Raw genomic sequence first — 24,846 nt, 5'->3', positions numbered from 1 at the left:
AAAATTAGTATAATTTATGGAAAATTCTTTAATATTTTTTTGACAATTTTTTAACAACAATCTATACAATAGTGTGTGATTGATCGGTTTTAAATATGCGGACCAATAAAATAATTATACATATTATAAAAAATTGTTAAAAAAAATTATTAAAATATATAATTTATGCATTTTCCCTAACCACTCGTAATCCCAAGAACTCGCCGACTACTATGTCTTTCAGTTTCGTCCGATGTCACCACCAAACAACACTACTTTCGCACGCACTTCACTTTAGTCAACATGTTTTCCATTTTTAAAAACGAAAATACATTTTATTTCAATAACAATTTAATGTGATAACTTATTGCATTAAATGCAAAATAAAAAAGTTGTGAAACAAGATACTGCATAAATAAATAATTAAGAAAACTACTTTTGTCAAGGATGTTTGAATGATGGTCTCTGTCTAAAAGTGAGAAATAAAAATTTGCAGCTTCTTAAACAGTTTATAACATAAACATCAACCTAACAATTAAAACCAAATTTAAAAATCAGTCGCATGAAGATTATTCCAATTATATAAAGGATATTTTAATTATGCTTTTAACTGTATCTTTGTATACACATGATGTTAGTATAAGATATTAATAATTTTGTTTTTCATTAATATACTGTTCGGAATAAAAGTTATTGGTATTAATCCATTTCTTGTTGACAAAAATATGGGTTTAATAGTATTAAGCATATATGTATTGTGTTACTTTTTAACATTTAATATTGACGTACTTTCTTTTATAAATAAATGCTAGTAATCATGATAGTGAAAATATAAATCTATAATTTCTCTTATTTTTTCTTTTAAACTTTTTAACTCAATTTTAAAATTTTCAAGAGTTTTAATAAAAAAAAATATGGCAGTCTCTCAAACAGAACATTCAGTGTTTTTTTTTTCATTTTCATCCTTATTTAAAGGATTATTTTTATATGAATATATTTTTTTAATTCATTATATTTATTAATAAAATACTTTTTTAATATCTTATTAAAAATAATTTAAATGTAATATTTGTTGATTAAAAATATATTAGTATCACATTAATAGTATCTGATTGGATGGAAACCAATTAAGTGTTAGGATCGAACTTGAATTCTAACACTACAATAATATTGGAAATACAGCTGTAATCACGAGTTTTCCTATGTGTAATAAGATCCTACTGAATAGGGGGAAATTTATTTCTTAAAATTAAACCATGCAAAATAAAGATAGGAATCTTCATCTCAAAATTGGAATAAAACAAAATGTCACGTAGTTTTCTTTTTTCTTTCGCTGCCAAAAGTATGGAATAATATATATTATGTTTAGAAAAATGTCAAGTCTTATTCAATTTTCTTACCAAAGTGCAAATGATTTTTTCAACTATTAATCAAGGTAGTTACACTTCAAGAAATGCAAACTTTAAAGTTGAAATGTTAGCACCGATAAAGACACACCAGTTTTCGTACTATCCCTTAATTTGAGAGAGAAATGGTAGTGTTTTAGAAAAAAAAAATTACTTTTTTTATTCTGCAAAAATATTTTGTTCTTGACTTAATCCATGTCATTCCAGAATTTTTAAGAGAAAAAAAATATATAGTCTTTAATTTGATCCATCATACTAAATTCTTCTTCTAAAAAATAATTAGCGACAACAAATATTAATCTGAGTACGATAAAGAAGGTTGTCTCTTCCTTGACATGTAGCTTAGTCCACACATAACAATATTAATATTTTATTTAATTGTTTTCTAAAATAGAAAGTTATTTTTTTATTATTATAACAGAAGATTTTATTTAACATCTTAAATCTAATTTTTTATATCATATCGACATATTATAATGGGAGTCTAATAAGACATAAATCTTAATATTTTGATATGGTATATTGTAAGTCGTGGATTTATAAATTCTTTCTTAAGATCACTCTTCGTGGAATAAGGGAGAGTTCTTCCTAGGTAATAGAATGACTTAAATGCTTGCTTCGTCCCCATGTTAAGAGTTAAATTTATGTTTAGTATCCGGTTTTAAAAATAAAGACATTGGGTCTCTATGTTATAAAAAGTATATGAATAAGATCCATAAAGAAACAACAAGTTCAACAAATCATCAAACAAAAAGTTGAACAAGAGAGAGAAAAAACTAGACAGCAGAAGAGAGAAGAGAAACAATATGACAATCAGCATGGACTTAACGCCGTTGCTGTCAACTTAACGGACAAGACCTTATTCATACACTTTTCAACATAGGGACCCAATGTCTTCATTTTTAAAATCGGGTACTAAACAGAAATTCACCTCTTAACATGAGAACGAAGTAAGCATTTAAGCCTAATAGAATCAACAACATCAACCATTTATTAGCATATAATTAATATTACAGAAGGGATGACAAATATTTTACTTAAAAAATTTATTTTAATAAAAGAAAATATATTTTGACCTAACTTTACATTCATTTAACACTATTTTTTATATTTTTATTTTAAAAATTATTTCAACTGAATATAGGTGTAAGAACCTAGAAAATAGAATATTAGAGTAGATAAGTGTATTAAAATAATGAGACCGAGTATTTTATTATAAAATAATCTTATAATATAAATAGAATTTTTTAAAGTTCGGTTCATTATTTAAAATACTTTTATCTCTCTAAAACATTATTATCTTCTCTTTCTCTCACATCTCTCGAACTTTTCTTACGTTTGGGACACTTATTTGTCCGATCAGATTTTCAATTAGAGTAAATAAGTTTCGTTCCCTTTTTCTTAGTTCTTTTTTCCTAAATCGGTGATCATGCAAAGAATTTGTCCTTGCATGTGATATGAGTCCTTCTTTCTTAATTCTCAATTTAGGTTCTAAGGTTGGTTTTTCCTCATCAATCAATGATTTGTATGTTTTCTAGGTTTCCCTTGCGATACAAGTCACGGTCGGGGTATTTTCTTGAGCTGTGCAAGTTTAATAGAGGTAAGGGAAGCTAGATAATTGCTTCTAATTGAAGTATGTGGCGTGAGTTTATGACTTATGATGATTTAATTGTTTAGTTGGAAAATGTGGTTTTGTGTTCATAATAATTGGAGTAATTGGGTGAATTCATGTTTTGTATGTTGATGGATGTTGTAAATATGTGGAATTTGTTGTATGTATGTTTGTGATGTTGGATTTGATGTTGATGAATTGAACTGTACAAATTGGACTGTTAAAGGAGAAAGTAATCTTAGTTATTGATTATTTGGTAAAAAATTGAGGTTTAAGGTAGTGAAATGGTTAGAAATGGTTGGTGAACTGTTTTGGTGAACCTGGAATTGGTTATGAACTGGTTTGAGTCAAGTTTAACATTTGGAAATGTTAGAAAATTGAGTTAGAAGGGTGTGGTGGTAATGAGATAGAGTTCTACTTAGTTTAAAACTCAACTTTGAGGAAGTGAAGTAGTGAAACTTGAGTTTGGGGTTCTGTGTGCAAATGGTCAGTTTGGATAGTGTTGGTAAGTCAGTTGGGACTTGTTAGAGTCCCTAAATTGCTTGAAATTGTACCACAAATGGTAGAATTCAATTTGGGTCTCTAAGTTGAGTTTTTGTAAGTTTTTGGTTGAGATTTTGTGATGACTTGTTTATAATGAGTTTAGAATGGGTTAGACACTCTTGGTTGAGTATAATTAGTTGTATAACACAATCTAGGAGGGTTAGAAGTTAGGAAAAATATTTACAATTGGTCATTTTAGGTGCAGTTTAGTGTTGTAGAGTTATGTAGACTCGTTGAGCGAGTGAAGTCGCTCAGTGAGTGGCTGAGAGGTGTGGCACACTGTCTGAACATTCGTACAACGAGCAGGGTCGTTGAGCGAGTGCTTGGAGAGTCTGGACCATTGTCTGTAGGATTCGCGCAATGAGCAGGGTCGCTGAGCGAGTTCTTGGAGGGTCTGAACCACTATCTAGAGGACTCGCCTAGCGAGTTGTGTCACTAAGCGAGAGGTTAGGGTTTGGTATCACTATGAATTTATTCGATCAGCGAGCAGGGTCGCTCAGCGAAAGGGTTCGTTGAGCATCCTGTGAGTGTAAGCAGAGGGAGAAAATTAAATGTTGGATGAAGGCGATACGGCTTTATAGATTAGTTAGATCCGTAGTGTATATAGTTTTGTACTATATGTGTAGTATATAAAGTATAAATTCTATGATTATTGTGGATAACTGAAAAGTTTATACTTATATTAAAATCTGTTAACTGTTCTATTATATTAGATATGTGATAAGTCGTCTTCTATAATTCCTTGCTATATTTTTTTGGACGTTAAAAATAGATGGAAATGTTGCTTAATCAAAATTAGAAGAATTACCTTTTTGATTTCTCATATTTATAGAAATAGTTTTGCATAACTTCTCCTTTATTCGGTGAGATTGGAAATGGGTTGAAGATTAAGTTATTCGGCAGTATCAAAATATCTTCTTTTGGAAAATTATGATTTGACAATTATTTAATGTAGCCAATTGACAACTATTTATAATAATATAACAATGATAACATTTGAATTAACAAATGATATTTTTATAAATAATTAAATAAGTAGTTGTATGTGTGATATGAATAGTGAGTATATCACTAGTGTATTTCGTTCCACGTTGTGAAGTCACGTGTTAAGCACGATATACTGATGATTTTATTCATTAGAACAATGTTTATGTAAAACGAAAGACAGACCCAATGGAAGAAAAGAAATCTAAATGAGGTGGAAAAGATTTCGGAGGAACTATATTCGCACTTTGTCCTTTTTATAAGATTCATACAAAAATGTTAACCATAAATTGAAGTAGAAAAGCGGTCAATTTAAAGTATGTACAATGCAGACATACGTAGATTACTATAAAAAAGCTACTTACGTCAAAATGAGCGGTTGGATTAAATTAAAAAAAAAAGTTTTGCAAAATGTGAGTTAAACAAAATTCAATCCACTTAATTTGTGGGTTAACAAAATTCAAATCAGATTGAATGTGAATTGGCTCGAGACCAATAATAATAATTTTTTATTTTTTATTATTTTTTACAAGTTTTTTTATTATAATTAGTTATTATTTTTAATTATATAAATGAATATTTTTATATTTAAATACATAATATTGTTGAATAAATTTTTTAAAAGTTTAGAAGTTTAATTTTTTTTAAGTCATATAGGTTACTTTGATTTCAATTATCTTTATAGTATAATAATGTTTAGTGGAATAAGTCAGTATTTTAATTTTTGTCCTAATCATGCTTATGTGGACAGATTCATGTTATCAAAGTGACTTCACCTGTAAAACACCTTCAAAGTAAGAAAAATTTAAAATCTATAAGAATAAATTAATAACTAGTTAGTATTCCCTGAAGAGTATGTATAGGATTAATGATATTAGTTATGATTGTTGTTAATATGTGAATATTCTTTTAGTATATGTATTTTGGACTATTTATAATATATGAGATTGACATCGTTTTTTATCCAAAACTTTAAGGCAATGAGTTAATGAATAAATCTTCAATCTTATATGGTATTTTACTTTCTCATTTTTACCTAATATGAAACTTAGACTCACTTAGATTCCAAATAATCTTTTCCTAAAGGAATAGTCCCTTTCACATTGGTATCTAAGCTTAACCTGACTCTGATACCACTTGTTGGCTCTATTAAGGAGGAGGTTTACTGGAGAGATACAAACACCAATGAAATCTGAGCCTAACCACATAAGAGATTGACATCACTCTTTACCCAAAACCTTAAGAAAATCGGTTAATGGATCTTTAATCTTATAGGGTACTCTACTTTCTCATATCTACCAATATAAGACTTAAACTTAAACTTGAATTTCCAAAATGATCTTTAGTATATTATTGGATCACTTTAAATGAATAATAATCACTTTCAACAATTTCGTATACAGATTTAGAACATCATCATGCAACTCTATAAAATCATTGAAAAAAAATCCTTCATTTGTGTGGATTAATCTTTGTCAAATAGATTTAACTCTTTATTATATTTAAATTATTAAATAACAATTAAAAAACTGTAGTCAAAATGATTATAGATGAATCTCTCTCAAATTTGTTACTAAACTCGGGAGCTTGATCGTGAACTAGTTATAATTATACAAAAGAGGCTAAATTTGACTTATTCTTGAATTATAAAAGAAAAAATAAAAAAAAAAATCAAATAGTCAATCGGTCCTTAATGAATAAAAAAAACAGAGTAACTTTGAGTAAGAATGTCCGGAAAACATTCAAATGTATTCAATTGGTTAAATTTAAATTATTTCATTTGAATAAAAAGATTTAAATTTATTAAATTTTATTTTATTTATTTAGATAAAGTATTTTAATTATTATTCAAGGTAAAAAAATATTCAAGGAAAATAACTATTTAATAATTTAAAAATATTAATATCAATTTTTTTTATTGGTTAATGTTATATTTTGTCAAATAGACAATTTAATTGATGTTGATTGAAATTAATTAAAATCAACTATAATTATTTAAGTTATTTTTATCATATTGTTGACTTTCTTTACTTCCAGATTAAATGCTAGCTCAAAAAGTGAAGTCTAGATTAAATAATATGTTAGTTGATTTCTTTTAGTTAATATTAGAAAATAAAATATTAACAAAATTTTAATAAGTAATAATATTTGTAACAGACACTACACTTATAAGCTTAATAAGTTAAATCGAATAAAATAATATTTATAAACATTAAGAAAAAAAAAGTTAAACTTAACCAAAATATAGTGGTCCCAATAATAATATTCAAACCAAAATTGAAAAAAAGAAGAGTAAATTACATAAGAATTTCAAAAATTTCTTTTTATGTGAAGTTTCAAATTATCTAATTTTAAATATTTTAATTGTTTTCATGGTTTTTTTTTAAAACGTTTTACTCAAACAACACAATTATCATAAACCAAAGTTTTCTTTATAAAAATAATTATCTTCTAAAAATTCTCCATCCAATGTAAAGATCTTGAATTGGTAGGTAAAGATTAGAGTGATTAAATTGAGTGATTTCTTGAAGAGAGAATTATCATGACACACAAGGTTAAAGGTAGTCTCAAAATTTCCAAGTGAAACCGCTATAGCACCCCTGCCAGAAAATTGCTTGTGATTGAAAAAAGAAGCAGCATAAGACTTTTATTACTCTCTCTTATCTACATTGCATCTAATATGGTTATGATGTAAATTGCAACCAAACCATAAATTGGAATGACATGATAAAAATCCGTCTCCACCAGAAAAAAACCGAACACACATAAAAACAAATCATCCTCTCATAACCACCACAGAAACTTTCTCTAGGTTGATATGCAATTTTTTTAATCATTTAATTTATATATAAAAAGAGTTGTATGAAAAATAGATATTTCCAATTTTATCTTATTTATAAACAACCTGTTTGATTTTAGTGTGCATACTTTTTTATTTTTTTTAAAATAGATTAAAAAAAAAGAAAATGAATTATTTAATTGTTTCTTATTCAACGATCCGGATAAAAACAACTAAGAGATTTTGTACTTTTTTTTTATTTTTTGATAGAAAAAAAGAAATTTTGAAATGTAAAAACAAAATTTTTGCCTCTATTTGAGCTTCCATATTTGACTCTACTTTTTCATGGTATTTAGATTCTTCGTCTAAATTTTTATATTTAGACTTAGTATCATTTTAAGCCATTCAACTTGAACATCAACGTTAATACGTGTACAATTTTGAAAGAAAAGTTTCGATATAAATATATATTATATACTACATATTACAAAATTTATAAAAATTAAACTGATTCATTTTTAATTCAACCCATAATAAACCAATAATATAAAATGTTGCAAAAAGTATTAAACTACATCACTCTTAAATTAAATGTTAATGTTATTGTAGAAAGTAAAAACCACTATTACGGTTCGTTCGTGTTAGACAAATTATTTTGTTTTGTATGTTTCATTTGACAAAAACAAGAAACTTAACAGCTAAACACGAAATAGATGATTTTATTCTCACATTCATTAGCTGTATTAGATGTATTAAATGTAGGAAAATAATCGAATTGACTTAATCAATTTTGCCATGTTCTAAAAATGAAAAATAAGAATCAAACTTAAAACTGTGTTCATGACTCTTGGAAATGATTCATCATTCTTTTTTCTTCAAAGTACACAGTTACTTTTTAATTGATACGAAAGAAATGACTTTAGAAATTTACGATGCAAAAGTACTTTCTTAACCACTAACAGATATTATTTCCAATCTGCCTGAAAACAATAATAACTTCTTCATACCAAACAAATTCTCCATTTTTTTTCCCACTGGTTGTGCCCTTCATATTTCTCTCTCCTTTGGTCTGAGTTTTGCTGAAAACTGCGCATTCTGCACTTGTGTTCGTGGTTACAATATAATGCAAGATGGATTGGGCTCCTCGTATCTGCTCACGTACACCACCACCGGTTGGTGTGGTGGGTAGTAATACGGCATCTGCGTGTAGGGCTCATTCGGTTTTTGCTCTTGTTTAACTGGGTCGGGCTTCTTCTTTTCTTCGGGCTTTTTCTCTTCAGGCTTTTTCTGGTCTTGTTTTGGAGGGGCCGGAGGAGGCCCAACACTCACAACTTCGGCATGCTTCCCAGCTTTCCTAATGCGAACTATTATGTCGTATGGGTCTGCATCCCCTGTCACGGTTAACGTACCCTTCCCTTCATCGGCTTCAATTTTATCCACCCCTAAAATTGAATCAAAAATTAAAATTCCAAAAGATAATAATTTTATTAAAACAGCGCATGAATTTTATTTTATCGAAGCTATGAAACAAAGATTAAGGAGTAGTGTTGGGGTTGGTTACCTTGAAGTGAAGAAACAGTCCTGAGGAGTTTCCTTTTGCATTTGGCGCAAGTGATATCAACCTTCAAGACCGTCTTCTTAACCATGGAGAAATAATCACTCACCTGCTTCTTTTGATCGCGCTTGTAAATAATGCTACCGGCTTTGCCAACTTAACAACAATGCTGGTGTTGGAATATTGAGAGATATATTATTTCAGGTGAACCAAACAAAAGAATGATGAAACTAACAGCTTTTTCTTGTATGGTTGTTTACCGTCCTTGGCTAAACTTGAAGAACATTGTCTTTTGTTCTGTTGGCGTGTGTGTAATTCTACCTGAGGTTTCTTTCTTTATGATTTTGCCGTCTGTGATTTGTTACAACTTGCATTATCCTTGTGAAGTGACATTGTTTGAAAGCGAAAGGGTTGGAATTGTGCATAGATATAATAGAGAAAACGCCAATTCTCACATGATTAATTGGAATTCTACTTTTAATATGCTACCCTTTTTTTTTCAACTTAATTTGATGAAGTTCTCACAACTGATTGGATAACTGAGCTTATTATTTGGTTTTATGTTGATATTTGGTGAACTATAATACTTATTTGACACTGTCAACTTGGCCAATGCCAATGAACGGTTGAACCAAAGTCCTCTTTTTGTTCACAGTGTACTCATTATACACATCCTTTCATTTCCGTAAAATGGATATCTAATTATTGACCGTAATTAGTTAATAAATTAGCGACTTGATTTGTTTTTCTTAACGTATATGGTGTTAGGATAGTTGCAAAGCGAAATATTTACGTTCAACAAAAATTAAAAGGATGGACGAATTGGTTTCTTCATAAAAGTTTATGTTTTTTATTTTTTTTTCTTTTTTTAGTATTAGAGTTATAATAAAAATCATTTCTTTTATAATATCATGATATAAATAAAGAAAATATTATAAAAGTTATTTTATATTCGTTCAAATCAAAAGATCATATCTCTAAAATTCTTAATAATTTAAAAGAGATTAACTAAATAATAAAATAAATTGAGATTACAAATAGGAGTAAAGAAAACACTATTCTTAAAAGGTTTAATCCTTTACTACATCCCTATTTATGTACGAATTTCTCAATTGGGTCCTCGTTTTTTAAAGTGTATCAAAATGGTCCCTAATTTTGAAAATTGATATCAATTGAGTCCTTTCCGTTAAGTTGGCTGAACGACGTTAAAAAAATTGATGAGTGGATGCTGAGATGACAAGCGAGCGCTCGTCCACCAGCGAACGAACGCTCGTCCAGCAGCGAACGAACGCTCGTCCACCAGAGAACGAACGCTCGTCGACCTCTTACTGCTGGACAACCGTTCGTTCCACACTGGACGACCGTTCGACCGTTCGTTCGGTGGTCGACGAGCGTTCGTTCGCTGATGGACGAGCGTTCGTTCGCTGGTGGACGAGCGCTCGTTCGTCATCTCAGCATCCCACTCATCAATTTTTTTAACGCCGTCTAGCTAACTTAACGGAAAGGACTCAATTGATATCAATTTTCAAAATTAGGGACCATTTTGATACACTTTAAAAAATGAGGACCCAATTAAGAAATTCGTACATAAATAGGGATGTAGTAAAGGATTAAACCTTCTTAAAATCACAAAAGATAAATACGTTTTTAAGTCACAGATAATTAAGACGTCTCTCTTAAGTCACATAAGAGATATTTTTTTCTATGGGCTGCGGTCTTTTTGTAATTAGCTTCTTTCTAATTTTTTCTATGGGTTGCGGTCTATTTGTAGTTAGTTTCTTTCCAGACTGTTGTTTCCCGCACCTTATCGATTTTCTTTTTTCATTTCATTATAGTTTTCGAATTTATTTATTTTCGAAATAAGAGTGGGTGGGTTTTTTTCTAGATAAGTAGGTGAGTATGTTCCAAAAAAAATGCTTTCAGAATTGATTTAGAATGTTTCGGAAAATAAAATCCAGAATAATATAGTGCTGGAAAATTTGATGGGGTACAGTAAGAAATAACCTTCTTTCTACTCACTCTTAAGCGCACGTTATTGGCCCAAAAATAGTTTGAAGGTTCTATTTATTTGACCAACAAGCTCAATGAATAAGGATTGCTACCAGTTTAAAAATTATGTATCAGTTAAAACTGTTATTCACTAATAATAAGGATGTATATGCTAATCACATTTTTATGAATCATTACTCAAAAAAAAATTAATGAAGGTAAATTATGGAACTTGTAATTTAATTGCATTCGAAATCATAAAATAATCTTTCTAGTGGAAGCACACTCACAAATAAAAACACAGTACAAGTATTATTACTTCACATGCAATTTTTCTAGTAAAAATTACAAACTTTCATATCATTTTTTATAAAAAAAATTAAAAATCATCTTATACAATTTTTTTTAGCGAAAACTGGAGATGCAACTTTTTCTAGCAAAAATTACAAACCATCTTGTGCAAAACAATGAAAAAAATTGCAAACTCTTTGACACACAACTACATAAACCTAAGAGACTTTTTAAGTTGTGATAATTTTTCTCAAATCAGGTATTCATTTTTGTACTAACTTTTTTCTAATCTCTTAATTGTATTATTTGATGTAGATTTTGGTGAACACTCACTAAAAGACTAATATACTTCCATCTCACATACTTTAGAATGAACATTTAAAATCTTATAAATATATGTTCAAATCACTCTTGTCTATATGAACAAACTTATTGACGACAACAATCTTTTCTTGTCATCTGTTCTCATTGTCCTGCACATCAGACATGTTGTCGATAATTTTTACACTATTAACTCACTCATACTCAAGATAGAATTCATCACTAACGATCAAGTCACTCAATCACACATGTATCAACGAAGTTATTATAAAAGGAATCATGAAGACTAATCTCTCTTCAAAAATGTAACACACAGTTGATTTTGGTCAGCTTCACAAACTATCCTACTTCCTCCAATAATTAGAACCTAAATGAAATCACAATAGAAAAAAATTAAAATTAAATAAAAGTACACAAAAAAAATTCAATGTTTCGACGCCTGTTTATATATACGAATACTTATTCCACATAAATTTTTTTAATAAAAACTGCAAACTTTCATAAACTTTTTTAACAAAAATTGTAAATATTATCATACAATTTTTCTAACAATAACTACAAAAATAATCTCGTATAATTTCTTTTACAAAAGCTGGACAGTTTAGAATTTAGTATAAAATTAACATGACGAAAAGTTGATTTCGCACAAATCCATTCATTTTCATGTAAAGAGAACTACTAGTTTATAGTACAGAAAGAAACCAGTGGCACAACACAATAAATATTACTAGTGAAATTAGACACACGGCGACCGCGATGGAGCAAGTTTTTTGGGGTTGGTTTTAATAAGAAACTATACAATTATACAAACAGCATCATGCCGATCTTGCTTTTCTGATCAAAGATATGGTGACATTAACAAAATGATTTTTCTCCTCAGACATTGTTTCAGTTAAGATTTGTTGATAGCGGTAAAAAACCTCTTCGACTATAGCTTCTCCAAAGTGACTTACGAGCAAAGGCTCTGCGACGGCCCTCATGCACTTTGCGACGTTGTATCCTCCATTTCTGAGTGATTCAGACAAATTACCATATTCGGAATCATCGTAGGCATTCCAAGGTACTACAGATACTTCCATAGCAGTAATGCTGAATGAACCTTCCTTTTCAACCTCAAGTTCTACTTCAGTTGGAGAAGGTGTGTATTGAGGGATGTTGAAACCCTCCATTTGCTCCTCTTTTATGATTCCCTGTAGATTGAGATAGATTGTAAAAATTAAACTAAGATGATTATTAATGAATATTTAAGAAAAAAAAAAGCATTATTTTATATGTACCTTGGAGACCATGTGATTAAGAGCCCTAGCCAAAAGCTCCCATATATAGCAACACTCTTTGCTAGAAGGGTCATGGCTTCTTCTTCCCAAAATTGTGAGAACCATACGACCCCCTTCCACCATTTCTTCCCCACGACATTTGAGAAACAACCACAGATCCTTCTGATACTGTTCGTAATAAGCCTTAAGGACGTTTGAGGGACTGGTGCTCGACATATAAATGTTGCCCTTATTGTTCTCTACACCTTCAGGAACCTAATTAATTAATCATCATCAAACAATCATTTATTCTCATCTTCGATTTCTAATCATTCTCTCACAAGATGGGGTGTTAATGAATATTATTAAATTTAATCTTCCAACAACTAAATATAGTACTACAACCCAAGAAAAAAAAGATAAAAGTTTATAATGTTTACGACCGGTGATGTAGTTTAATTAAGACATTTTAAGGCTACGTGTGGCCTAAACCCCACTCATTTAAGGTTTCGAATAGATTTTAATTTATTTTTACGTAATTTTTTGTAACTTAAATTATCAAAACAACATGTAATGGTGAAAGATATTATTTGCTGAAAAATATGTGTATATTATGTGTAATTTAAATTATTAAACAAAAAAATTATCGATGAAATATAGTGTTTTTTTATATTAAATATATGTGTATAATTTTGTTGAAAATATGTTCATAAATTTCTATAGTACAGTATATTTTAGATTTTGTAACGCACTAGATAAATATTTATTTTTGTATAAATAGCATTCATAATAAATAAATATTTTGATATATTTAATTTAATTTTACTTTTTTTACCAAATAAATATTTAAAATAATAGATTATATTTTGACATTTTCTATGATTAATTTGAACTGTGATATAATTTTTTTAAATAGTAATACATTCTTGTAAAAAATATTGAAACAGATAACCGATAAAAAATTAAATATACAAATAAAGATAAACATAGTGTTGAAATTGTCAACCAAAAAAGTTAGACTAGTTATTATTAAATCAAATTAAATTTGAATTATGGTTGTCCCAAAATTTTTTATTTTTGTGTTCCTAATAAAAAGAAAAAAAAATTATCTTGAAAGAACTTCAAATAACTTTTAAATAGTGAAATGGAGAATTTAGATAAATATTTAAGAAAAAATTACAAAAAGAATATTAAGATATATTTATCAATAATGGAAAATATATTTCAGTATTTATAATGTAAAAGTTTGTGTTTAAGTGATACTATTAAAAAAAATATAAGAAAATTTGGTTTTTGCAATACACTTTTCTGTGTCGACTTCACAAAAACATAGTTATTGAGATTATTGAACTATGCAATCTATTCTTATACTTCTGATGAGATCAGATTAAGTTTAACACTACTCTTTTTGCAAGATGATAAACTGATTCATTAAACTATTTAATTAATTTTATTATTGAGTTTATGTGACTCGTGATTTTTTTAAAGTTTTTTTATTTTCACTCGTTCTTTTAAAAGATATTATAATTTTATTTAAGAAATAGTCTGACACCAAATATGGCTATATGAAAATATATATATTGACTCATCAAGTCTTCAAAAAAAAAAAAAAAAAAAGACCTTCGGAGATTACTTCTTTATATATATATATATATATATATATATATATATATATATATATATATATATATATATATATATATATATATAATTTAAGGAATTTATTTTTGGTTTCCAATCAGTTTTTCACATGGCATATTATTATATTATTTATAGTATTTATCTAAATAATATTTTTTAATGTTTATAATTTGACATGTATGAAATAAAAAAAATTATTCAACAACTCAAAATAATAATATTTTAATTATATTTATTTTATTTTATATCTTAAAAAATATATTGTTATACTATTAAAAGTATTGTTAAATGGGTGTATTAGGTATGAAAGTATTATTTTTCTATTTTTTTTTAACTTCTTAAATATATTTTCTGTATTATAAATCGATTTTGAAAGCTGATATAATTTTATTATTGAAATACCTTGGATAGCCACATAAGGCTGTAGGAGGAATGGACAAAATGGAGAGTTTTGTTGGGAAAGATTCTGCCGTAAAAAGAGCCGGGAACCCCATTGAAAAAGCATGAACCCATCCCATGCTCATCTTCCATTTCATTCCTCAATCTCTCTTTGAAGCTCTCAAGGGACTTGAAAATGTTGTTGAAATCGTTCCCAGGGAGATCGTTCAGGTAGATCTGGTATTCAGGAGACTCATGCTTCAGTTCTCTACAAAGCTTCTCCACCACTTTTATGGCTTCAGACATCACAAGCAAAGTGTTCGGTCCAGAAGAACAACCCAAGTCCGCAATTGCTAAGCGTTTCGGCCGCATGCTGCGGTAGAGCCTGCTCATCGCTTCCTCTCTCATAACTCTTGTCAAACAAATTGCCTTCTGCTGCACTCGTTATGAATTCATTCAGATCATGTAAGAATTTCTGATCTTTGCTAAGTTGTCTTGGTATATGTGAAATACAATCACCAATGCATCGGAGAAAAAAAAGAGATAGATTATTTTACTTGCTATTATAAGTTTATACCTGAACCAAGGAGTTGCTTGCGTAACTTGTTTCTCCGGTGCCTCCATTCATGTGCAGTACTTGTGTTACTTCCATTCTCCTTTCTCCTTTCTCCCTTTCACTCCTCTTCTGAGGTAGTTGATTTTTTCAGATATATATATATATATATAGAAACACGGGTATTTGTAAGTTAATTTCATTTCTGAAAAAAATATATAATATTGCTCTCAGCATGGGTGAGCTCAGCGAGTGAATTTAATATTGAACGATAACATATGCAAATTAAAAAAAAAGGTAGATCAATATTTAATATACATAAAAAAAATATTCATAAATTATACGATGTGGTAATATATATCTGTCGATAAATTATATCATCGTTACATTACTTATGAATATATCCATAAATAAACGAATCAGTGTAATTCATAAGTAATTTCTTCAGACAATCAAATTTATTGGCAGATTCTAAACCATCGATAATAATTAATAATCCGCTTGAAGTAAAAAAAAAACAAATAGCTTGTGAATATGAAAGATCAGATATTAAAATAAATTAAATTAAATAGAGACCGTCATAACTTGATAATATACTATGGTCAATGTAATTGTGAGGGTATTAATATAAATGCATGACAACAGGTCTGATTACCATTATCGTTACGATGTATAAAAGAAAATAAAACATGATCATCAACTCGATTCCAATTAATTAATTGATGTGGGGAAAAAAGGCAGAACTCAAATCAATGATTTATTTAACTTAAAAATAGGGAAAATTTTACAAATTAATAATTGGATAGACGGGAATTATAAAAGTATACTTTTTTCGTAACTATACTTACTTCCCTCCCTCCTTATGATTCGTAAGACTAGCGAGTCATTGTAGTTAACAGTTTGAATAGTGAGTGAATTTATGTTTCTGTATATGTTGATATTTATAAAACTTAATAATGCGTATTAGTAATAGTAAGTACATTTTTAGTGTTAGTTTTACTCACGCTTATTGGTTTTTAGGGAGTTTTCTCAATTGAACAGCTAAACCAAACAAGAAAAAAAAATTTTTTTTTATTTTTTTGGGCCTAGGAGTTATTAGTTGGTAGACAATATGATGCACCGTTCTTTATAATAATTTTAGAGTAACAATAATTTCAAAAATAATTGAATCATTAAAGAAGTAGAAAATCCTATTTGTTTAATATATAAATTTATATTTGCCACATTAATACGAGTAAATAATATAATGATACTAGGAAAATTAAATAAATATTAACGTCTAATTTTTATTTAACTATTCAAATTTATTCTTTACCTGTCACAAAGTAAAATAAGTGAATTTTATTAATGATATTGATCCTTAATTTTATTTTATAAAAAACTTTAAAAACAATAGATCTTATTACAGAATTGAGAAAGTTATGACTACTTCCAACTCCATATAATCTTTGAGTATAAAGTCATTGAGACTTTTACAATAATCTAAATTATTTGAAGTTAATTGATGAAAATTATGCTAGCTAATAAGAAAGTAGGTTTATTGACCAAAACACTTATTTAATATTGTTTGTGGTTTTGTCATTCTAATTCTCTTTTTTCTTTATATTCTTTAAAAAAGAATTATCTTTTTCTCTTCTTATAGTTCTTCTTATTGAACTAATCGAATAAAAAACTAAAGAGTTGTTTATATCTATAGATAATGGATCCATTACCACGAAAATAAGAGTAATATATTAATACAAATTTGTTTATAATATGTTAATATATTATATGTATATTCTTTTATTAAATTTAGAATACGTGAATATAACAACAAATACATAATGGATCAGTAAAAAAATAACTAATATACTTCGTCATAATGTTATAAAAACATTTGTGTTTAAATACTTTTTTTCTTAAAAGTAAATATAAATGCATAATTTACGTCGTATACTAATGCTTGAACCTCTTTTTGGGATCGTATCCCACCGACTTGCAATCTAGAGTCCGAAATTCACTATCATGACTATAATGGCGTTGCTTAATTTTGTATGAAGATCAACAAAATTTGTGTTCACATCAAAGACGCGTTTATAATATGGTCGCGATGACCATGCAGAATCCAAGGTTTTGACGTAATACAATGACGTTCTCTCTCTCTCTCCTCACATGAAAATGGCATAAAAAAAACTGAGTTTGTTTGAGGTTGAAGATTCATATCTGTTGTTTCTGTAGACCATGTGTTGTTCTTCGTTTTTAGTTTTTTAAAAGTGCATCACAGTCACCATAGTACAACTTAGGGTTTTATTTAAGTTTATTCATCATTTTGTTGTTCACACTTTCACAATCATTTTTCGTGTTGTCCCCGAATACTTTTGTTTTTATTTGATCGGTTAAGGTTGTGTAAACCATCACACCAATTCCCAAATCATTGAATAATAATACCTTCATAAAATCATAACTTAATCACATGATTTGATTAAAAAAATTTAATGCCGTGTTAGAAATAAAATAGATCGTATTTAATTAAACTAAACAAAAAAAAGTTATATAAAATAAGTTCATGCTAACTTTTACAATAAATAAAATAAATTTGAATTACAAGAAGAAAATTATCATCAAATTATAAAAAATAATTAGGCGAAACCAACAATCGAAATGATAAAGATAAAAACAATTTAAATAGACTTAAGATATGAGAGGAAAGAATATGATTTCAAAACAAAATGTTTATCTTATATATATATCAAGATCAAAGAATAATGTTTATGTTATATCATAGTATTTACACAACTTTGAATAATATATCATTCTTCCTCTTTTGACGTTATCAATAATGAGTGATAAAAATAGTTTGACAGCACTATTTGGTGATAGAGATTATGATAATTGAGATTGAGAGTTAGAATAGAAAATTGAGTTGAATTATTAAGGTAGGAAGCAATTGGACAAAAACATTCTTTGAAATTAGGAAACAAAAGATAATATCACTTGTGAAAAAAAAGTAATTTACGTTATAGTGATTTAGTGTCTGACCATAAAATATCTCACAGAGAAAAATATATTGTGATATTTTTATAATTAAAAACAACTTTTTTCATTGAACGTATAAGGTTCCATGCAATTTCCTTATATTTTCTGCATGTCTTGGGTAGTTTTTAGTTATTTAAAGTTTCAAAATTTTGAAAATTAAAATATGTCTTTAGTTTTTAATTTAATACGACTTATAGTTTTAGACATTATTTTTTATACTTTTTCATTTTAAAACAAATTAGTTTAATAAGAGTAATTGTAAAAGGTAATAAAAATGTTGCTGTTTTAATTAAAATTATATTCATATTTTTTTTAAAATGAATGTTAAAAAGTAGAGCTAAAAATTATTCGAGTTACATTTTTATTGAACATGTTTTATTTTCAAAAGTTTAAGATAAAAAAACTAGTTGCTGCTGTGGCAAACACCAATAGTTAGTATAATTTTTCGAAAATTTAACACTAGTGCAAAACTTGCATTTAAATGTATAAATATCCTATAATTTTAAGAAAAATGTAACTTTTAAAAATAGGGTTAAATATGTTTTTAGTCCCTAAACTATTGGCCGTTTCTGGTTTTCGTCCCTCTTTCAAAGTAAGGTACAATTTGGTCCTCATTAAACAGTGTTTAGTTTTCGAGGACTAAAACGAACGTTTCGAAAAGAATGAGGACCAAATTGTACCTTAGTTTGAAAGAGGGACCAAAACTAGAAATGGCCAATAGTTTAGGGACTAAAAACATATTTAACCCTTAAAAATACAGTGGTATTTTTACAATTTCTGAAATAATATAGACTAGTCTATATATACTTTGATAATAAGATTTTAGACTATATAATTCCAATAAAGAATTGTATAAACTACTATTTTTTTTTCATCCAATATGGTGAAGGGTTACATGAGTATTTATTTAGCTTACCAAACCTCTTCTTGTCTGTCTCTTCTCATTATTATTGCAGGGAATATTATAATCACGGTATATTCACACTAAAAATATTTTAAAAGTGCATTGCAAGAATCCTTTTGTACTATATTCACACTAAAAATATTATAATCACGGTACTATAAAAGTTGTAAAATATAAGTGTAGTGAAAAACTGATAAATAATTTGATATTAAAAATTTCAATTGTTTATTGTTCGCGAAATTCCCCTGTGACATAATTTTTATCATAATTACGATTTCCTTTTGTTCAAAAATCAGTTCTAGTAAAAAAAAGTTTTTAACTCGCACCTTTGGTTTTTTTTAAACCGAAACGTATCAAAACACGGTGGCAATTTCGTAATTTTTGCGAAACTATATGTCTCGGTTCAATTGGAATCGATGCTTAAAGGGTATACTGTCTCGGTTCTCTGACCAACCGAGGCAAAAAACTCTGCTTTCCTTCTGTAAATTAGCTTTTTCACCTGTCAACTTTTTCAAAATAGGCTTACTGCCTCGGTTCTCTGACCAATCGAGGCAAAAAACTCTGCTTTCCTTCTGCAAATTAGCTTTTTTCCTGCCAATTTTTTCAAAATAGGCTTACTGCCTCGGTTCTGTGCAGAACTGAGGCAGTATGTCCTGCCAAAAGTTGACATCCTCTGGATCTGAACATTTCAAATCAATTTTTTTAGCCTTTACTGCCTCGGTTCCATTTGAACCGATGTCATAAGACCTTTATGCCTTGGTTTAACCACGAACCGATGCTTAAAGTTTTTTTTTTGCCATTTATAATTCTTTTTTGAATTTTTTATGATAGGTTTAGGCATCGGTTGTCTTTAGAACCGAGGCAGTAAAGTCTTATTACCTCGGTTGTCTACTTAACCGAGGTAATAGCTTCTTCGATTTTTAAATTTCAGACCTTTCATTCTCCCTTTTCATTCTCCCCTTTCATTCTCCCCTTCCACAACCTTCTCACCACCACAATCCTCAGCTCCCACCAAACAAACTTAACCTCAGACTCACCATCCTCAACTCGCTCCGCCGCCGCTGCCTCCACCATCAGTCGTCATCGCTGCCTCCACCATCAGTCGTCATCGCTGCCTCCACCATCGGTCGTCGTCGTTGCCTCCACCACCGATCGTCGCCACTGTCTTTACTTCTCTCACGCGAACTACGTTGTTCATTGTCGCCTTTGGTTGTACGTCGTCGGCATTGGTTGTTCGTCACCGTCTTCGGCCGTTCATCATCGCCTTCAGCCGTTTATCGTCGCCTTTGGCCATTTGTTGCCGCCTTTGGCTGTTTCGTCGCCGCCTCCGTTGTCCCAAATAAAAAAGAAAAAGAAAATATTTTGAAAAGCAAAAGTCCTCATTTTCTGAAAAAAAATAAAATAAAAAAAGGCATCTACCGCCTCGGTTCGAAACCAACCGAGACAAAAAACTCACACATATTGCCTCGGTTCAGAACCGATGCAAAAATGTTACCCCTTTTTGCCTCGCCTGTATATACCTCGGTTCAGGAACCGCGGTCATAAATCCAAAACAACCGAAGCAATAGCCCTTCGTTGCACTATCCTATAATTTTCATGTAATGACAGGAGTTTGATGTCTAAAAGTAAAAATATAATAAAAATAAAATATGTAAATGAAAAAGTCATTATTCCAAAAGGAAAAATTGATTTCAATTTAAATTTTAAAATACCATAACATAATGAATATTAAAAACACGACAAAGGTTCAAAATATAATGAAAAATAAAGAATAGAAATTTTATTTATTATTAATTTTTTTATAAATTTAAGTATGATTTGAAATAAGAAAGTTAAGTGATATATAAAGAAAACAAAATCCAAAAACATTACATCTTAATATTTGAAGATAAAAATAAGATCAATTCTTTTATTAAAATAATTCATATATCGGAAGTGATAAATCTCCTAACTCTATTTTAGTAAATGAAAATTTCAACACTAATATTATAGTTGATAATTTGTCTTGTTTGACTACATAGACAAGTATGTTTTCGTATGGATATGTAACTAGGATCACTGTAGACAACTCATACTAAAATGTGATAATTCTCTTCCATCAATTTAGTAAAAAAAGAAATATAAGATTTTATTTCAACTTTTTTTTTCCTTCATTTTCATTGCTGCTTAAGGTTGGTGTATTCTCATTCGTTTCTTTTTTAATTTTTCTTCATTATAGTATATTTGTAAATGTAGAAATAGGTTGGATATGTAATAAGATTTGTATATATAGACTGTTTTGAAGAAGAGAAAAGAGAGATATTAGAACTATGTGCTCTGTAAGTGGAAATCGATTTTAAAAACGCGAGAAGATATGAATCGGATGGCAAAAACTGTTTCAGCTTTTATTGGACGTGGATATCTCATGTAGGCAAAAATCGGTTTTCAACGTACGATTCATGTTTTTCGAGTTTCGAAAACCGATTTCAATTATTGTTTTTTAATGATTTAATGTTATAAAAGTTTTCTGTTTATATTATATGCATTTTTAAATTTTCTTTCATTATAATTATTTTTATTGTTGATAAAATTTTATTATTTCGTACACATGTATTTATTTTAATTAATTAATTATTTATATTTTTATTAAGTTTTGTTGATTTAAATTATTTTATGTTTTTTTTTGTTTTATAGTTTTTTCATTTTTATTTTAATTAATTATTTATTTATATAAATATTTCAATTAATTGTATTTGTTTTGAATGAAATAATTTATTTTGTAAATATTTAATATATTTTTTAATTTTATAGAATTTATAGTTTTTTATTTGTAATAATATATTTAAATATGTTTTTAATTTGTTATATTAATGAATTTTATAGAATTTATAGTTTTTTAATTACTTATATTAACGAATTTTAAATAAATTTATATTTTTAATAAATTTAAAATATTCATACAAATTATGGTATAAAAATTATCTATTTAAACATTTATAAATAATATAATTAAACTTTGTAAATTAATCTAATAAAATTTTACATTCAAAATAAACAAACTTTTAAAATTTTAAATAATATAATAAAAGATTTAAAGAAAAAACTTTTACATTATAAATAATATAATTAAACATTTTAAAATAATCTAACAAATTTTAAAATTATCTGATTAAACATTTATAAATAATATAATTAATGTAGTGAACTTTTACATTATAAAATAATCTAATACAATTAAACATTAAAATAACATACTTTACAAAACAAGCATGGATTTGAAATTGCGAAAAATAAATTTTAAAAAACATGTTGTATGCCTAATGTTTGGAAATGTGAGAGGAAAAAACATCGAATCTCCAAATATGATTCTCTTGACATCCGATGAATGGAGAATTAGATTTCGAAATTCGATGTTTTATTATTATTTTTTTTTCATATGCGAGATATACATATTTTCGTATCAATACACAATGAACTTAATAGTCTCATTAATTGTGATAATATTTGTGAAATTTGGAGTGTAGGATGAAATTTTAAAGGTACAAGGTGAAACACCCTAAAAGGTAAGGAGTGTTTCATCCTACACCTCCAAGATCTCATCCTACACCTCCAAAAATTTCACTTTTAACCTTCTGATATCTCATTATTATCCTACACCTTTAATTTTATAAAAAAAATTATTTTTAATTTAATAAAATTATTTTGTTTTCTTCTTTTTCTTGTTAAAAAGACTCTATATCACTTAATAATAACTAAATTTAAAATTCAAATATTATTTAATATAATTTTATATTTTAATAATTATTAAAATATAATTTATGTTATAATAATAATTATATTAAAAATATAAAAATAAAAATAATAACAAAAAGTAAATTACATTAATAAAATATTTAATATATTTAAATATATTAAATTATATTAAAATATTAAATTAAATTAAATTAAATAATTATTAAATTTAAATAATAAACAAAATTTTAAAACAGTTATTTAACCAATAACAAATAAAATTATATTAAATAAAATATTTAAATATACTAAATTATATTAAAATATTAAATTAAATTAAATAATTATTAAAATTTATATATAAAATAAAATTTTAAAAACTATTCTTTATCGGATATGGATATCCGATTTATAACTTATCGGATATTTATATCCGATTAACAAAAGAATTTTATTTTTTAAAATTTTAATAATTATTAAATTTAATTTAATATTTTTAATATAATTTAATATATTTAAATATGTTAAATATGATTTTAAGTATTATTTTTATTTTTATTCTTATTTTAGTTATTATTTTTCAATTTTCTTAATAGAACTATTTTAAAAATATAAATTATATTTTATTAATTATTAAAATATAAAAATATAATGAGTAATATTATAATTTTTATTTAAGTTTAATATTTATTAAATTTTAAATAAAAAGCAAAGTATTAACATATTTTATAGATTTTAATATATAAATAAGCTTTTTAAAATTTTCATTTTTATTTAAAATTTAATAATTATTTAATTTAATTTAATATTTTATTATAATTTAATATATTTGAATATATTAAATCAAATTTATTTTTATTATTATTTATTATTATTATTATTATTTTATTTTTATGTTTTTAATATAACTATTATTATAATATAAATTATATTTTAATAATTATTAAAATACAAAATTATTTTAAATAATATTTAATTTTATAATAAATTAAATTAAATAATTATTAAGGTAGTCAAGATTGTTTTTAATAAAATAGAAAAGAAAATGGAAAAATATTTATTAAAGTTAAAAATAAAGTTTTGTAAAAATTGGAGGTGCAGGATGATGATGAGATGTCAGAAGGTTAAAAATGAAATTTTTGAAGGTGCAGGATGAGATCTTGGAGGTATAAAATGAAACACCCAAAGGTAAGAAAGAAAATGAATTTTAAGCTCAAACAAAAAATTGGGTCCAGCTACCGAATCACAGAGGACTAGCCCAATCGTAAGAAAGAAAGGGATCCCTATTGAAACACATTTTTACTATTTAAACCTCCTAGAGTTAGGTCTATTGGTCGGTTTGATTAGCCTTAAAATCAGTATTTTTAAAATGATAACTTATTTGAGGCGCATATATGATTTTCTTATCGAAGAGAGGTAGAAAATTCGGAAATTATTGATTTTTAAAACAAGCATATTAGAGAAATACATATTATAAAATACATTTTTTAAAACGAGCATATATGATTTGTATAATTAAGCATCAACTCACAATCAAAACTTGTTTTTATGTTGTGATATTGTTTACACCTCGTACTCCATAATAAATAGTTTTTTTTTCTTTTTTTTCTAAGTCGATTACACAAAAACCAAGTCTTTATTAGGTATACCGTAGGGAAAAGTGAGTTTTTATTGAGTAATATTACAAATGAGTTTTTATTTTATTTTTGAATGATTTTTGTTTCGGGTGTGGGGTCAAGTAACTTCTAACTCATTCACAATTTTCTCTTTTAAGTCGTTTGGGTAGCAAAATCCTTATCTTGTCTTTGTCTGCTCCAACCATCCAGAGAGATACTTGTCAAAGGTTCTTCGATATTAAAGTCAGCAAATATTCTGGAGTCAGAGCAATAGTATTAAATGCACAGTAAATATAAACAACTACCTCTTACT

The 24,846-nt window shown here is 27.2% G+C and overlaps 2 protein-coding genes across 2 annotated transcripts; both read right to left on the bottom strand.

Moving 5' to 3' along the window:
* Nucleotides 1–8,175: 8,175 nt before the first annotated feature.
* LOC148192038 (heavy metal-associated isoprenylated plant protein 43-like) lies at nucleotides 8,176–9,147 on the bottom strand. Its single transcript, XM_088099924.1, has 2 exons — nucleotides 8,865–9,147; nucleotides 8,176–8,745 (listed from the first exon to the last, which is right to left on the bottom strand). Exons 1-2 carry the CDS (start codon nucleotides 8,947–8,949, stop codon nucleotides 8,417–8,419), a joined length of 414 nt encoding a protein of 137 aa, XP_087956050.1. The 5' UTR covers nucleotides 8,950–9,147; the 3' UTR covers nucleotides 8,176–8,416.
* Nucleotides 9,148–12,109: 2,962 nt separating this feature from the next.
* Nucleotides 12,110–15,416, bottom strand: LOC124833846 (S-adenosyl-methionine 4-1-methyl-2-pyrrolidinyl-3-oxobutanic acid methyltransferase-like). Its single transcript, XM_088100807.1, has 4 exons — nucleotides 15,312–15,416; nucleotides 14,759–15,169; nucleotides 12,737–12,991; nucleotides 12,110–12,649 (listed from the first exon to the last, which is right to left on the bottom strand). The coding sequence occupies exons 1-4, from the start codon at nucleotides 15,384–15,386 to the stop codon at nucleotides 12,275–12,277; spliced, it is 1,116 nt and encodes a 371-aa protein (XP_087956933.1). The 5' UTR covers nucleotides 15,387–15,416; the 3' UTR covers nucleotides 12,110–12,274.
* Between the last annotated feature and the right edge of the window lie 9,430 nt (nucleotides 15,417–24,846).

Source organism: Vigna umbellata, chromosome 10 (genome assembly GCF_029865625.1).
Source record: "Vigna umbellata cultivar VRB3 chromosome 10, Vumbellata_1.0, whole genome shotgun sequence".
Classification (NCBI taxonomy): Eukaryota; Viridiplantae; Streptophyta; class Magnoliopsida; order Fabales; family Fabaceae; genus Vigna; species Vigna umbellata.
Note: the sequence above shows the minus strand (reverse complement) of the source record. Positions and strands in the feature narration are given on the sequence as shown.

Coding starts and splice junctions, on each gene's coding strand:
- LOC148192038 (XM_088099924.1), bottom strand. CDS start 8,949: ATGGTTAAGAAGACGGTCTTGAAGGTTGATATCACTTGCGCCAAATGC. Junction 8,746..8,864: donor GACTGTTTCTTCACTTCAAG/GTAACCAACCCC, acceptor ATTCAATTTTAG/GGGTGGATAAAATTGAAGCC.
- LOC124833846 (XM_088100807.1), bottom strand. CDS start 15,386: ATGGAAGTAACACAAGTACTGCACATGAATGGAGGCACCGGAGAAACA. Junction 12,992..14,758: donor GCCTTATGTGGCTATCCAAG/GTATTTCAATAA, acceptor TTAATTAATTAG/GTTCCTGAAGGTGTAGAGAA. Junction 12,650..12,736: donor TTAATCACATGGTCTCCAAG/GTACATATAAAA, acceptor CTCAATCTACAG/GGAATCATAAAAGAGGAGCA.